General features: G+C 38.5%; 1 protein-coding gene across 1 annotated transcript in view; it reads left to right on the forward strand.

The window, feature by feature from the left end:
• Positions 1-14,261, forward strand: part of ATP6V1C1 (ATPase H+ transporting V1 subunit C1) — a 39,888-nt gene that overhangs the window by 24,622 nt on the left and 1,005 nt on the right. The window contains exons 7-12 of the mRNA XM_027622204.1: positions 901-999; positions 2,796-2,864; positions 10,287-10,379; positions 10,470-10,563; positions 12,043-12,140; positions 12,959-13,085. Coding sequence (XP_027478005.1) covers positions 901-999; positions 2,796-2,864; positions 10,287-10,379; positions 10,470-10,563; positions 12,043-12,140; positions 12,959-13,085 — 580 coding nt within the window. The remainder of the gene's footprint in view (positions 1-900; positions 1,000-2,795; positions 2,865-10,286; positions 10,380-10,469; positions 10,564-12,042; positions 12,141-12,958; positions 13,086-14,261) is intronic.

Raw genomic sequence — 14,261 nt, forward strand, 5'->3', positions numbered from 1 at the left:
GGTGTTTGTTTACTTCATGGAGAAAATTTTATTAATTCAGCCTAGTCAAAACAGATGCGAGACTGATTTATTGTACTTGTTTAGTTTATCCCTTTATGCATTTAAGTTTTTACTGAAAAATTGCCTAAAATTGTTTTAAATCAAATCATAGTTTAATTGCATAGCAATTACTTGCTGCTTAAAAGAATTCTATCGAAGAATCCTTTTACAATGTAATTTATCCACTTTTCTGTTTTCCAAGTTTAGCTTTTTTACGTGAGGTTTTTAAAAGAGCACGTTTGTTTTCTTGATCTCATTGTACTATGACTACTGCAAGTGTAGCTTTTAGCATTTAACTATCCAAGTTATGCATTCATATTCCAGAGGGAAAATTGGTTGGATACCATCAGTGGTACAAACAGGGCAAGTCATTTTCATTATGAAATGTACTGGGAGGTGAAATGAAGACTGATTTGAAAGAGTTGATTATTAGGTTAACTAACCAAAATTGCTTAGTATCAGATGATACCCAGGGAGAGGGAAGAAAATCAAAGGTTGTCCTTAGATGATATAATTTTGTAATTATGATGAAATAGACTTTAATTGACATATAATGAATAACACTTGCCCAGTCAAGGTATTATGTATGTAATCAAGAGAAGAGCTGAGTTACAATAATTAAAGCAAACACAAAGGAAGATACTAGAGGCAAACTTTGATAAATGTTGACATTTCTTTAATAGTGAGGGTGGGAAATAGCTAAATTTTGACTTCTTGCAAAGTAAAAACGTTAACTAATAAAATTAACCCATTTCTCAAGATGTATATATAGTACATATATGTGAATATAATTAGCCTGCTATTTCTTTACTTGTGTTATGGAGGCATTATCAGCCTGATTATTTTTTTCTTACTCCTCAGAGGAAGTTTGCTAACTAGAAGTTTAGCAGAAATTGTGAAGAAGGATGACTTTGTTCTTGATTCAGAGTATCTCGTCACATTACTGGTCGTAGTTCCCAAGTATGTCTTGTAATTACAAAAGTTTTTTACTTGTTAAAATATAAGAAAAATGTTAGTATCTGATATTGTAATTTGAAGTGTTCCATAGAACCCAGTTGTAAAGGGACTGTTACGTTGTCCTTCATTCTGTGAACCAACATGTATTCATATGGCACACATAGTAGAATTGAGTTCATAATCTGGTAATGGAGACATCAGTTATAAATTGCAATTCCAAATCAAATTTAGCAGCTTAGTAGAGTGGGCTTATTTAAAAATTAAATAATGCTAAATTTTTAGATTTTTTTAAAAATACAGATTTTAGATTTTTCAAAGTAGGAGCTCTTTGTATTTGTTTTTCTGAAAAATCTTTGGTTAGGATGCATTAAACCCTTTAAGAAGCAAAGGATGGATTAGGTCAGGGGTTAGCAAATTTTTTCTTTCAAGGGCCATACAATCAATATTTTACATTTTGCAAGGCCAAGGTTCTCTTACAACTACTCAACTCTGCCATGTCAACTTTGTGGTTGTAGCTAAAAGCAGCTGTACATAGTACATACAGAATGGATGTGGCTGTGTTTCAGTAAAACTTTATTTACAAAAACAGGCATAGGCTCTGGGCATAGTTTTCCTGGATTAGAGAACCCTTTGAAATCTTCTTGAGACCAGCTCTTCTGTGTTAGGTCACGTTTGATCATACTTTATCTTGGTAAAATGAAACCTTTGGACACTCATAGGAAGGATTAGAACTCTGTGCACATGCACGGGTGTATATGAGAGAGAAACACTGTTAATGGTTTCACTTCTGACTTGGATTGAAGTCTCACTATCAGGGAATCTTTGGAGGATCCAAACTGAGGTGGGGGATTTGGGGATTCTTCACAGAACTCTTGCACGAATTCTTCCTTTGCTGTGCTCTCCATTTCTATCTGGTTAGGGAACTAGGAATATTGGAAAATGGTAGGAAAGCACCCGCATTGAATTTACCGTGGCTACAATATTATCTGGCTTCTGCTTTTCTCCCCTTACTGCAGAATACTAGAGCACTGATTATTTATAATAAACTTCTTTGTATCTGTGTCTTTATACTATGTAGGAAAATAACCTTTGCCCAGATAAAAGATTGGCCGCAATCTTTATTGAAAATTTGTTTTTAAGATCAGAAATTTTTATAGTTTTCCGTACATAGTAATTGAAACATAGGACCTAGGGTACCTTACATGTTGAATTATTCACGATGTGGCCTACAAATACTGCAGTTCATTAAATTGCAAACATAACTGTCTTTCTGCACACGCCCAAATCCGTTGGCCTCTACAGAAGATTGTTGCACAACGTTCTGTGCAGCATGGTTTGCTGTCACTTAATTTACTCAATGCTTCCTGGTACGCTGTGCTTTTAATAAATATGGTTTGATGCAGCCTTTTGTAATGGCCAGTGAATAGACATGATAGAGATTTCAGTATGGCCTTTAAATTAATTTATTTTTAATAAGGTAATGCATTTAACTGCAGTTTGAAAGTCATTTAGAATCTGTACTTTGCTTTACTTCCTTTCCAAACTTAGTTCTAGGATGTGCCTTTTTTGCAATAGTTACTGGATATAAGAGTGGTGAACTGTACTTCCTGCTTCACACTTACTGTGTTTGAAATTCATTCTCAGTAGGAAACTTGAATTTTTTTTTTTTTTTGTTATATAGATTTGAGGTATACTTTAGTTGAATTTCCTGTTTGTCCCATATTTTTTTCTCTTTCTGGTTATGGCAGGAGGTAAGACTTCTTTTTTCTTTTCCACTACTTACTGTACCTTTTCTGCAGGTTAAACCACAACGACTGGATTAAGCAGTACGAAACACTAGCTGAAATGGTAGTTCCAAGGTCTAGCAAGTAAGTAGTAGTCTTTGTAAACCTGTTTCTTTCTTTCCTAGAATTCCTTTTTATAGTTGGGATGTTGGATTAGGAAATAGCTTTATCTTTTCTTTGTGGTAAATTTATGGTTTCAGGACCATCTTTTTCACCTTATAAATAAGTTAACTCTAGTTATCACAGTTAAAGACCTGGAAGGGACTTTGTACAGTCTGATTGACTGTCTCATGTTTATAGATGGAGAAGTTTGAGGCCACAGGGGTGAAGTGGTTTGTCCAGAGTCACACATCTCATTAATGGCAGGACTAGAATTAGAACCCAGGTCACTGGTGTGGTACTTTTTCTGTCATGCTTTGCCACCTTCTGAAAATTCTTCATTCAATATTTATTGTATACCTACTATATGTCTATAATTCTTCATTTCTCTTGCAAAGGAAGTATACCAAAATAGCTGCTAGAGTACCATGTTGATCTCAATTTTCAGTGAGCATAGATTCTACCTAATCTATATCTTCCATTAAAAAAAAACTCAAGTGTCTTTAAATTTATGGATTGATAATACATTATCTAATTTGATATTTACAACAATTCTGTGAAGTAGTTGGAGTAGTTATTCTTGTGGAGAAAGAAGTAAAAATACAGAAGAATTATATAGTTGCCTAATGTATTTGGTTGCATTGGCTGTATTAGTGTCCAGGGACAAAGGACTAAAAGTCAGGTTTTTTAATGTTAGGTCTTATACTGTTGACACTACCATGTCATTTTTTCCTGTATTCTGTCATTGCACACGAGATATTCTTTGAGAAAATATTAAATACAGTGTATATGCACCCCCCCCAAGGATCCTTTTTGTATGGTTATGCCTCAAGAGGTGGCAACGTGCAGTGAGAGGAAGTTATAGCAGATAGTAAAGAAGTGGTATTAGTAAGGGTAGGCCCATGCAGTATTTTCTTTTCCAGTTCATTGTGTCATATGGGAGGTAGCTTAGTATAATGGAAAGAGTGCTGGGCCCAGGGATTTGAGTTCTGTTGCTGGTTCTGCTACCAACATGCTGTGTGACCTGGGATAAGTCTTTTACCTTCTCTGGGCCTCATTTTTCATTGTCTGAAAAATGAGCATAGCCCCTTCCCAGTACACATTATGAGGCTATTTTAAGGCTCGATAAGATATACAAAATATAAGGTAATATGATTATCATAGTTTCACAAATGTTGATTTTTTTGAGAACTAAACCACAAACCTCTGCTCATCATGAATTTTTTTTTTCCCATTTTGGGGAATACCTTCCATTCGCACCAGCCCTTCACATGGTAGACTGAAGACTAAGGGACAGCCTTAGTCTTCATATTAGTTTCCCACTGAAGCTGTTTATCCTGACGAATAACAACTTCTTATACCTTTATACTCTGTAGGATGTTAAAGCCATAGAGGTTATTATGTCTGAGAGGAGGGGAAGGAGGAGACCAAGGGCCCAGTGTATACAGAATGTCCTCACAGGTTGTACATATGCCAGACCCAAGGTCCTGGGGAAGGGTGTGTACCTGTGTTCAGGTTTACTCTGAAAGAAGGACATTAAAAATATTACTTAAGAGATTTACATCTCTTGAACATTACTCTAGTAGCTTGAAGGAAAAAATGCCAAGTGGTAAGAGTTCAGTGTAGACAACGCCTATCTTCTGGATGACGAATAAGTGCTCCCTGACCACCAGTCGGTGCAAACCTCTGTTCTGCCTGTGTCTCTGTTCTGAAGGCCTTTGGAACCACTGACGTGAAAGCTTCGCTGTTTAAATTTAGTCCACAAGAACAGCAGCAGCTCAGCCAGCACTGTGACAGGACTGCTCATCATGTGGGGCAGACAGGCTGTGCTGGGTTAGTTTGGAATTTTGTCCCCTGTTCAGGAAAGATCTCTGTGACTTGATGCTGGATTTTTAGCTCATCATAACAACATTTTTGAGTAGCTGCTGTGTGCTCGTGATTGTTCTAAGTGCTTCATTTTTAAGTCATTTGTAAGTAGCAATACTTTGACTTGTTGCTTTTTGGCACTCGAGTCCTTACTCTTGGGAGCAGTGAAGATGAAAGTAGAATTGTGAGGTAGAAGAATGGATTGAAAAATACGGTCTTCAAGGGCGCCTGGGTGGCTCGGTCGGTTGGGCGGCTGCCTTTGGCTCAGGTCATGATCCTAGGGTCCTGGGATCGAGTCCCGCATCGGGCTCCTTGCTCGGTGGAGAGCCTGCTTCTCCCTCTCCCTCTGCCTGCCTGCTGTTCCCCAGCTTGTGCTCTCTCACCGTCTCTCTCTCTGTGTCAAATAAATAAAATCTTTAAAAAAAAAAAATACGGTCTTCAAATCTGAAGGAAATAATTTCACTTAAAAAATGCTTAGAATCCAACTATTTGTAAAATATTCTACTTAAGTCTTAAAATCATTGGACAGTTTGAACTCCCACCATTGTTGTGTGGATAAGTGCAGGGCTGTGTGTCAATGCCATGCACAGTTATGGCCAGAGAAGTGGAGGCTGGGCTGCTGGCTGCTGCTTGTTGGAAAAACTGTTCAGAGACCGGTGTTTTTCACTTACACTTAGGATTACCACTTTCCTTTTTGTCTACTTTTCTTTGTGAAGGTAGTCTGACCAGGTCCGATCACTAGTTGACTTTTGCCTTTTTTCTATTATTGGAAACAGTACCAGAAGCGCATTGGTGCTTCCCAGAGGGTTTTGGCTGGGGAGCTAGAAGAACCCAGCTTCGAAAGCCTGGGAAAAACTGTGCTAGCCATCGTGCAGAGAAAAGTTTCCCCTGTGTTTTGGAGCAGGGGTGGCAAAGATAATTTTTGGGAAGAAAAGCAGGAGAGATGCCTTGGCAGTGACATAGGCAGATTAATTAGGGAACAGAGAAGATGGCAGGTCTGAGTTTTAGGACCGAGCTAAGAAATCCGAAGCAGCAGACAGAGCTAGTGAGCTCTAGAAGCAGGGCTACTCACACAGGTGACTGAAAATGCCGTCTCCTTCAGGCCCGGTTATATACCTGCGTGAAGGTCGTGCTACTATTTCTACGTAACGGTAGAACTAAAGGAGTGTGCGTTTGGGTCATTTGTTTGAACCTGGTAGAACTTGTGCAGCCCGGCTTAAGCTAAACTAAGCTCCCTTTCAGGCACAGTCCAAGTCCATGTTTCATCATGAAAAGATGGCACTTAACTCTTTCCTCTCCTTCTGGCTTTCATTTTGTTTCTCTGCTTTGGTCTCCTATGTCACTTAAGGTCACTGCTGGTTTTGGCTTGGTTTGAAATCCCTCCAGCTTCTGGCTTCTCATTTCCCCGATCCCTGCAGCTCACAAACCGTCACCTCCACTTGAGTTTTTTTGGTTGTTGTTTATTTATTATTTTTAGAACGATGTTATTTATTTGTCAGAGAGAGAGAGAGAGAGAGCAAGCGCACAAGCAGGGGGAGCGGCAGGCAGAGGGAGAAGTAGGCTCCCCACTGAGCAAGGAGCCTGATGTGTGGGACTCAATCCCAGGACCCTGGGATCGTGACCTGAGCTGAAGGCAGATGCTTCACCGACTGAGCCACCCATGTGCCCCTCCACTTGAGTTTTGTAGGCTCTTGCCTTGCCTCACTCTTGACCTCTAAAAAGGCTTTACTTCTGGGCTCTTAAATCTGTAATCCAGTTCTTGAACCGGAGCCTTCTTTCCATCTTTTCCACTGTCCCAGAACCTGCTCTTTGACCTTGTCCACATCTCTAGTCCCCACCCCTTTGCTCTGACACTGTTGATCTCCTCCAGTCATGCTTCCTCTTCTGCTGAGCCTGGACTCTTGAGTCAGCACTTTAGCTGTTGTCTTGCCTGCACCCTCATCTCTGGCCCCATGACCTCCTGCAAACTGTCTCCGAATTAGTCTGTTAGGCAGCCTGCTGGCTTCTACGCCTGAGAGCTGGAGAGAATCTGTTAGCCCTGAGTATTGGCGAGTCTAGACTTGGGCTCTTCTATCTTAGTGGGACAGCCTGTTCTTCTGTCAGCGCCTTTTCAGCCACACCCAGGGCTCTCACTTCTGCCTGCAGCTTTGGGACTCCAAAATCTCCATCTGTGGCCTGGCTGTCCCCATAGTTTCAGACTTCCACACCTGGGTTCCTCCTGGGCACTGCACATGTCTACGCCGCAGGTAACTACCAGTAGGACATTATCCCCCCCCAACCTCAGCCTAAGTCGTCCATCTCCCTTGTAGTGTGTGGCAGCAACGTGTGCCTAGTTACCAAACCAGACCACGGTAGTCATTTTGGACTCTTACGTCTCCCTCACTGCCTGCCCTCCCCCCACCCAATCTAACAGTTGTGTTATTTCTACCTTCAGTAGCATTTGGTTGACTCCTACGAAATTGCTATTTTGTAGGTCAAAAATGGCCAGATACCAACAACTTCACATGGTTCAGCTGACTTGAACACCCCCCCCCGCCCCAGTAGCTATAGCCGCTGCTTCAGTTTAGATTCCCGTCTCTTGCCTGGACTGTTGGAATTGCCATTAGCTGGTCTCCTTTATCTCCACTCTTTTTTTCCTCTCATCAGTCTCCTGCATTGATGCCATTTTCATTTTTGTGGTGTACTGATCTATGACTGGCACAGGTGCGTGCACACACACCCACCCCTTGTACTCTGTTCCAGCTATGCTTGTATCTGGCAGAGCCCCAAATGTGCCATGCTGTTCCACACCTGTGTGCATTTGCGTGTGGGGCTCTACTGGCATGTTCTCTCCTTCGCCTGTCTTTCAGACTTGCACTTGGCATCACTGCTTTTGTGAACTCTTTAATGTCCCCTGAGATAAAGTTATCAGTTTCCTTTTTGTCCCAATATGTCACATATATCTTCTCTTATAACATTTGCAATTTTGTACTGTATTACTTGTTTCTGTCTGTTTCCTCGATTAGACCCATGCTTTGAGGTCAGCGAACCACGATGTCTTAGTTTTATTCCTAATATGTAGCAAGAGCTGGGCACATTTATAGAGGCTTAGTACATGTTAAATGACTGAAAGTCCATTATGCCAAGGACTCATGGTTCCTTTTTTATAATGTTCTAAGCAATACCTTTCCTGGGGTAGGAAGGAAAAGCAAATGGTTTCTATTTATTTTTTCTTAATAAGGTAGCACAGCAGGATTTAGTCATAAAATAAGACTGAATTTTTATCTTGGCTTCCTTCACCATAAGATTTTGAATAAAGTCGGACAACTTTGCTGTGACCCCGGTCTTTACATTATAGAGGAGCCTGCATAATAGACACCCTGCTCATTGTCACAGAGGCGTGTCAAACATCAAATGCTTTTGAAATGGTCTTTAAAATGGCAAAGTACTGTGTGAATTTAAAAGATAACTATGACAATGGAGGAATATTGTTAGGGGTCTGCACTAGCCTTTCAGGTTGGATTTGGATTTGTTTGATTGCAGTGTGCATTTTACAGAGGTAAGCCTGGGAGACCTGAAGATCATTAAAGGTTTTTTATTGAGTTCTGTCCACTTGGTGCTTGCCGTGCCTTGGATTTGATAGGCACCGAGAGCAAGAACTAAGGGTAATAGTTTTGAGAGAGTACCTCTTATTTATTTTTTTAATTTTTAAGTTTTTTTTTTTAAAGATTTTATTTAATTGAGAGAGAGAGGGAGCGAGAGAGGGAGCACAAGCAGGGAGAGTGGCAGGCATAGGAAGAGGGAGAAGCAGACTCCCCACTGAGCAGGGAGCCCGACGCAGGACTCGATTCCAGGACCCGGGGATCATGACCTGAGCCAAAGGCAGACGCTTTACTAACTGAGCCACCCAGGCACCCTAATTCTTAAGTTTTTAAAAGATTTTTATTTTTAAGTAATCTGTAGGCCCAGTGTGTGGCTCGAACTCACAAGATCAAGAGTCACATGCTCTAGCTCTATTGACTGAGCCAGCCAGAGAGGGCACCTTTTTTTTTTTTTTTTTTAATTTAAGAGAGGGAGGAGGAGAGGGCAGAGGGAGAGAATCTTAAGCAGGCTCCACTCCCAGTGCAGAGCCCGATAGGGAGCTCGATCTCAGCAACCCTGAGATTGTGACTTGAACCAAAATCAAGAGTTGGTTGCTTAACTGACTGAACCACGCAGGCGCCCCGAGAGGACACCTTTGAAAAGGAAGTTTAAATGTTCCAAATCCAGAGTAGCTGAGTTTCTCTCTGTGTTGGTGATGACAGTGGTCAGTCTTCCCAGAGACGTCTGCTGGTCCTACTGCTGGAGAGGTAGACCAAGAGCCAGGCTAGCATCAGTTCTTATAGCCATTCTGCCATTAAGTATTGTTGTTGCCTCCTGAATTTACCTGAATTAACCTAATCAAGCAGTTCTTAGACTTTCTTGGAAAAACTAAACTTGCTTTTTTTTTCCCTCCCCCCATATTTAGTAAAGTATCTTTGAATTCCACAAGCACTCCCTCAGGTTTGTAAAACATTATTTTTTTGGATTTCAGAAGTACCACATTATAAATAAAAACTATACAAACAAAAAAACCTAATACTTGGAAAATAGAAAGGAAAAGAGACCCCTCCACACACCATTAAGTGATGCTGCTGCCCCAACATCATCACTGTTGAACAGTTCACTGTATAGCTTTGTAGACCCCGCATATGGGTTTCTCTACATAAGTAGCTATAGGTAACTTTTGAAAGCCAAATGAGAGTCATAGTATACATGAACTGTACAGTTTGCCTTTCCAAACAGCTTTTCCCCGGGGCATTAGAAATTTATATGACAGTTAAATTTTCCCTACAGTTGTGTCTGGAAAGCTTTTTCCAGTGATGTCCATGAGACCCATGACTGGATAGAAGTTTTGACCTCGCTGGGATCTTCTAGAGCCTAGGAGGAAGCCCTGAGATGCATAAAAGTGTGTTTTGTCAGAGGATATTTAGACCATTGCATTTGTCTGTTTTTGAGTTAGGGTGTTACGGGGGCAGTGGGGAAGGAAAGATCTGAGGTAGAAGCTATTGGCAGCGCATAGATGGTGAGCCAGGGCTCAGTGGGCTGGGCTGGACTGGAGAGAGGTAGAGAGAATTTGGTACCCAGAAGAGAAGAAGGTACTTACTATTAGCAAGGAAGCAGGGTGACTCTGGAATAAACTAGCTACTGGTTTTGTCTCAGCCAGCCTGGCAGTGATAGATGGAAAAGCATGGTTCTTAGAGCTTGGACACTTTACTTGAGTAAATGTTGGATTTTGTTGGGTTAGGAAGAGGTAAATGGCATAGGGCTGTCGAGGCATTGTAAATAAACACATCGTAAACACTGAGTATCCTCAGTGTTGGAGGCAATACAGGTGCTTAGCCTTGAGGTGATTTGGGAAGGGCTGCCATATACCCTATTGTTTGTCCTCCTTCTGTTTGTGAATTCTGCCCTCAGTGTGAAAGAGAGCAATCCATATAAAGCTTTCAATGGACTTTTTTGTGTTTCTTTTTTTCCACATAGTGTTCTCTCCGAGGACCAAGACAGTTACCTTTGTAATGTCACCTTGTTTAGGAAGGCAGTTGATGACTTCAGGCACAAAGCCAGGGAAAACAAGTAAGATAATTATTTTTTGTTTTTTAATTTATTAGATCACCTGTGTACACAGTATGGACAATTTTGTTTTTCCCCCCACCCCAAATTTAGATTCATTGTTCGTGACTTCCAGTATAACGAAGAGGAGATGAAAGCAGATAAAGAAGAAATGAACAGGCTTTCTACTGACAAGAAAAAGCAGTTTGTATGTGTTCTTAATATTTAGTATTATGAGCATTAAGCAGAAGAAAAAGCAGTACTGCTTTTTATTTTATTTTTTTATTTAAAAATTTTTTTAAAAGAAGAAAATATTTTTAAGACATTTGATTTTAGATATTTTTTCTATTAATCAAAATGAATTTAAGCAAACATAGATCTTGAAGTCCATACCAATTTAAGCAAACATAGATCTTGAAGTCCATACCTTAAAGTTATTTACTCCATCGAAATCCATATCAGGAATTAATTTTAAATGTAGTGAGGTATTATTTTAATTAAGTAATAGTTTTTTCAGGAAGAATTTTTCATTTTCTGGAGGCAAATTTTTTTAATGCTGCAATATTATATTGAAGCAATTTCTATTTAAAACCCCTGGAAAGTTAGTATGTTTTAGGCAAAATGGAGAAAGGGGATGGAATTGTGACAAGAGAAGATGGTGTCAACTTCCTTGTCATCTTTAAGTGCCGGCTTACTATGAAGACTAGAAGCTAGTATGGAAGGGGTGATGAGTGAAAATTTATTTCTCTTGTAATGAAAGAGAAAATAAAAGCAAATCCCATTTAAAATTATTCCTAAGTACTTTATAAACCATATCCTCTCAGTTGGGAGAAAACTAATCCTAACCAAGTGATGCCCAGTAATACCAACTTGTTAAGACGGTCCAGAGCCTTTTTAAAGACCTTTAAAAAGACCTTTAACCAAAGATTTTCACTTTGTCATGTCCTTTTTGTTTAAATTAATTGGTTAGTACATCAAATGAACCTAATGATGTTCTGTAAATAATTTAGCTGAACTGATCACGTATGTCTTTTACATATTGAAAGGCAGTATTAAGTTATTTAAAATCTGTTTAAAGGTGTATTTTTATTTAGTATTGGAAATCATATTAAATATTTTAAGTTCAAAGAGAAGTTGTCCTATGTAATAGAATCATTAAGAATTTAGAATGTGAAGAGGTTTAAGGGATCTAGATCAACACCCCTGATTTTACAGATGAAAAAATTAAGACCTAGGGATATGTATTAGATGACTTACTACATAACTGTTTGTCCTGTTCCTGAGAAGTTGTTTGTAAGTTGAATTCTATTTTAAATGTTTGAAATGTATTGCATAATAAGTTCAGGTTTTTATATTTTGGTTTTCAAACCTAGGGCACATATATGTTATGTATCAGTTTAAACTACTTTCATTAAAATACGTGCCTTTTTCTGTATAGTGAGTAGGATCCATCAATTTTGGTGTCTGCTGAGGTTTCAGTGTAGTGGCTAACCTTTTAATCATATTTAAGATGAGGTGTCCAAGATAATGAGAAAAATGAAACATTTTTAAAGTGACTATAATGTGATTTAATTCTCCTATAGATTCTTACTGGATAGTCACTCCTTTAAAAATATTTGGTTTATTTATTTCTAATTGCCATTTTCAAGACCAAAATTGTAGTGATTTTTTTTTTTCCTTTTTATAGGGACCACTTGTACGGTGGCTGAAAGTAAATTTCAGTGAGGCGTTTATTGCGTGGATTCATGTGAAAGCATTGAGGGTTTTTGTTGAGTCTGTTTTAAGGTAAAGAAAGTTGTCAAGAAACTTGGAACTGAAGGGTTTATAGATCGCTTTACATTAGACCTCTTTGTTAAAACATATGGTCCAGTAATAGGAAGTTGATGTGGGGGAAACCAAACCGACAATCATGAGAGAGAAATTGTCAGTATCATACATTCATACTAGTCTTGTCCTTGATGCCAGGTTTGGAAAAAGTGATCCATACTGCTGTATTCCCTGGTTCTTTGCTGGTGTAGTTAAGTTAAAAGTAGATTATAGAATATTTAGCTAATGTTTGTTTAAAAGAAGATCTTTCACATACTTTACATGTAGTTTGATACACAGTATACTGATGATGTATTTGAAATCACTGTTTCATATTAACCTTAAATATTTTATTATTTTGAGATACTTAAAAATCTCAATCATCTTGTGATCTTCTGTACAGATGTAGTTCAAAATACTTGTAGCCATGCTCGCTATTTGTAAATTTCATTGACTTTTCAAAAGGTAATTATGTTGTTCCTTATCATGAAGGTGTCTTCTATAAGTATACATATTATTGCTGAGGGTATTCATAGATTAAAAATTGAAGAGTAATTAAAAGTAATTCATAGTAGACAGTGGGTTCTCATTTTAAGGAAGAGTTCTAGTGGACAGTGAGGACCAGAGAAGATTTGAGTTTCTTTGTATATTAGTTGAACTTGAAAAGGTGGTCATTAAAATGAGACACCCTCTCTCTGTTAACTGATTAAAGAAGACTATGAGAATATTTGCTTTGAAAAGAATCTCTCTTTATATATTTACTTGTGTTACATACTGTACATTTGCTTTCTGATAAGGTATGGCTTGCCAGTGAACTTCCAAGCAATGCTACTTCAGCCCAATAAGAAAACAATGAAGAAACTAAGAGAAGTATTGTATGAATTGTATAAACATCTAGACAGCAGTGCAGCAGCTATTATTGATGTAAGTACTTATTAGGCACCTTGGAAGAGTAGGAACTGGAATGAATTTCAGAAAAAATCATTGGAAGGAGATAAATGGAAAAGGGATAGTAAATATTGTATTATTCTATGTTTTTATTACTTTGAGGGTCTCAATTAATTTGTTAGATAAACATAGCAAGTAATTTACATTGTTTACCCTGTTTTATACTAGTTCGATCAGTGCTTTTGCTTCTAAGCCAGTCATTGTCTTGCTATAGATCAGATGTTTATAGCTGCAGAAATAAAGAAGCAACCGGTCATACTATACTACTTATTTACCAAAGTTAATGAATTGCAGAGAAGAAGAAAATAAGTAGTTAATTCCGTTGTATTTGGTACAAGGAGCGATGTCAGTAGAGGAGCATTTTAAAAGGAACTACCATTTTTCTAAACTGGTGTGTTTATATCTTCTTTCAAACAGAGGGAATAAGCAAACTATTGCTGTTTAAAATTGTAGTGGGTTTTATTTCATATTTTTTTATTTCAAATATCTTGTTGGTTTTTTCTTTTTAGGATAGTAGTATCTCACATTTGCATTAGTTAGAACCCACGAAACGTCAGATTTTCTTGAAGAAAATGCAGGAAATTACGTTCTACATTTTCATGTAATTGTCAATAAAATACGAGGTTCAACTATTTAATACATAATTTCCTACCAGTATATTCCTTTTTTTTAAGATTTTATTTATTTGAGGGAGAGAGAGCATGAGGGGAAAGGGAGAGGGAGAAGCAGACTCCCCACTGAGCAGGGAGCCAACTCGGGGCTTGATCCCAGGATTCCGAGCCAGAGGCAGACGCCCAACTGACTGAGCCACCCAGGCGCCCCTCCTACCAGTATATTCTTAAAACGTGTAAGTGATAAGTGATACCATTAAAATCATACTTGGTTTACTTCTCTTCAACATTTTAATAAGCCGGGTACCCCATAAACTGAATACCCCAAGCCTGAGATTTAAAAAGTAATTTTATACATTATGCATAAAAAGGGATCACAGGGTCATGGTTAAACACATACAGGCTTTGGAATCAGTGAGTGCTTAAATCTGGCTTTACTACCCACTGTGTTTCCTCATTGGCAAAATTGGAGTAATAATGCCTAACTCAGATTAAATTAGCATAAACATATACACTTAGCTCAGAGTAGATGTTCAGTAAG

This window comes from Zalophus californianus, chromosome 4 (genome assembly GCF_009762305.2).
Source record: "Zalophus californianus isolate mZalCal1 chromosome 4, mZalCal1.pri.v2, whole genome shotgun sequence".
NCBI classification, from domain to species: Eukaryota; Metazoa; Chordata; class Mammalia; order Carnivora; family Otariidae; genus Zalophus; species Zalophus californianus.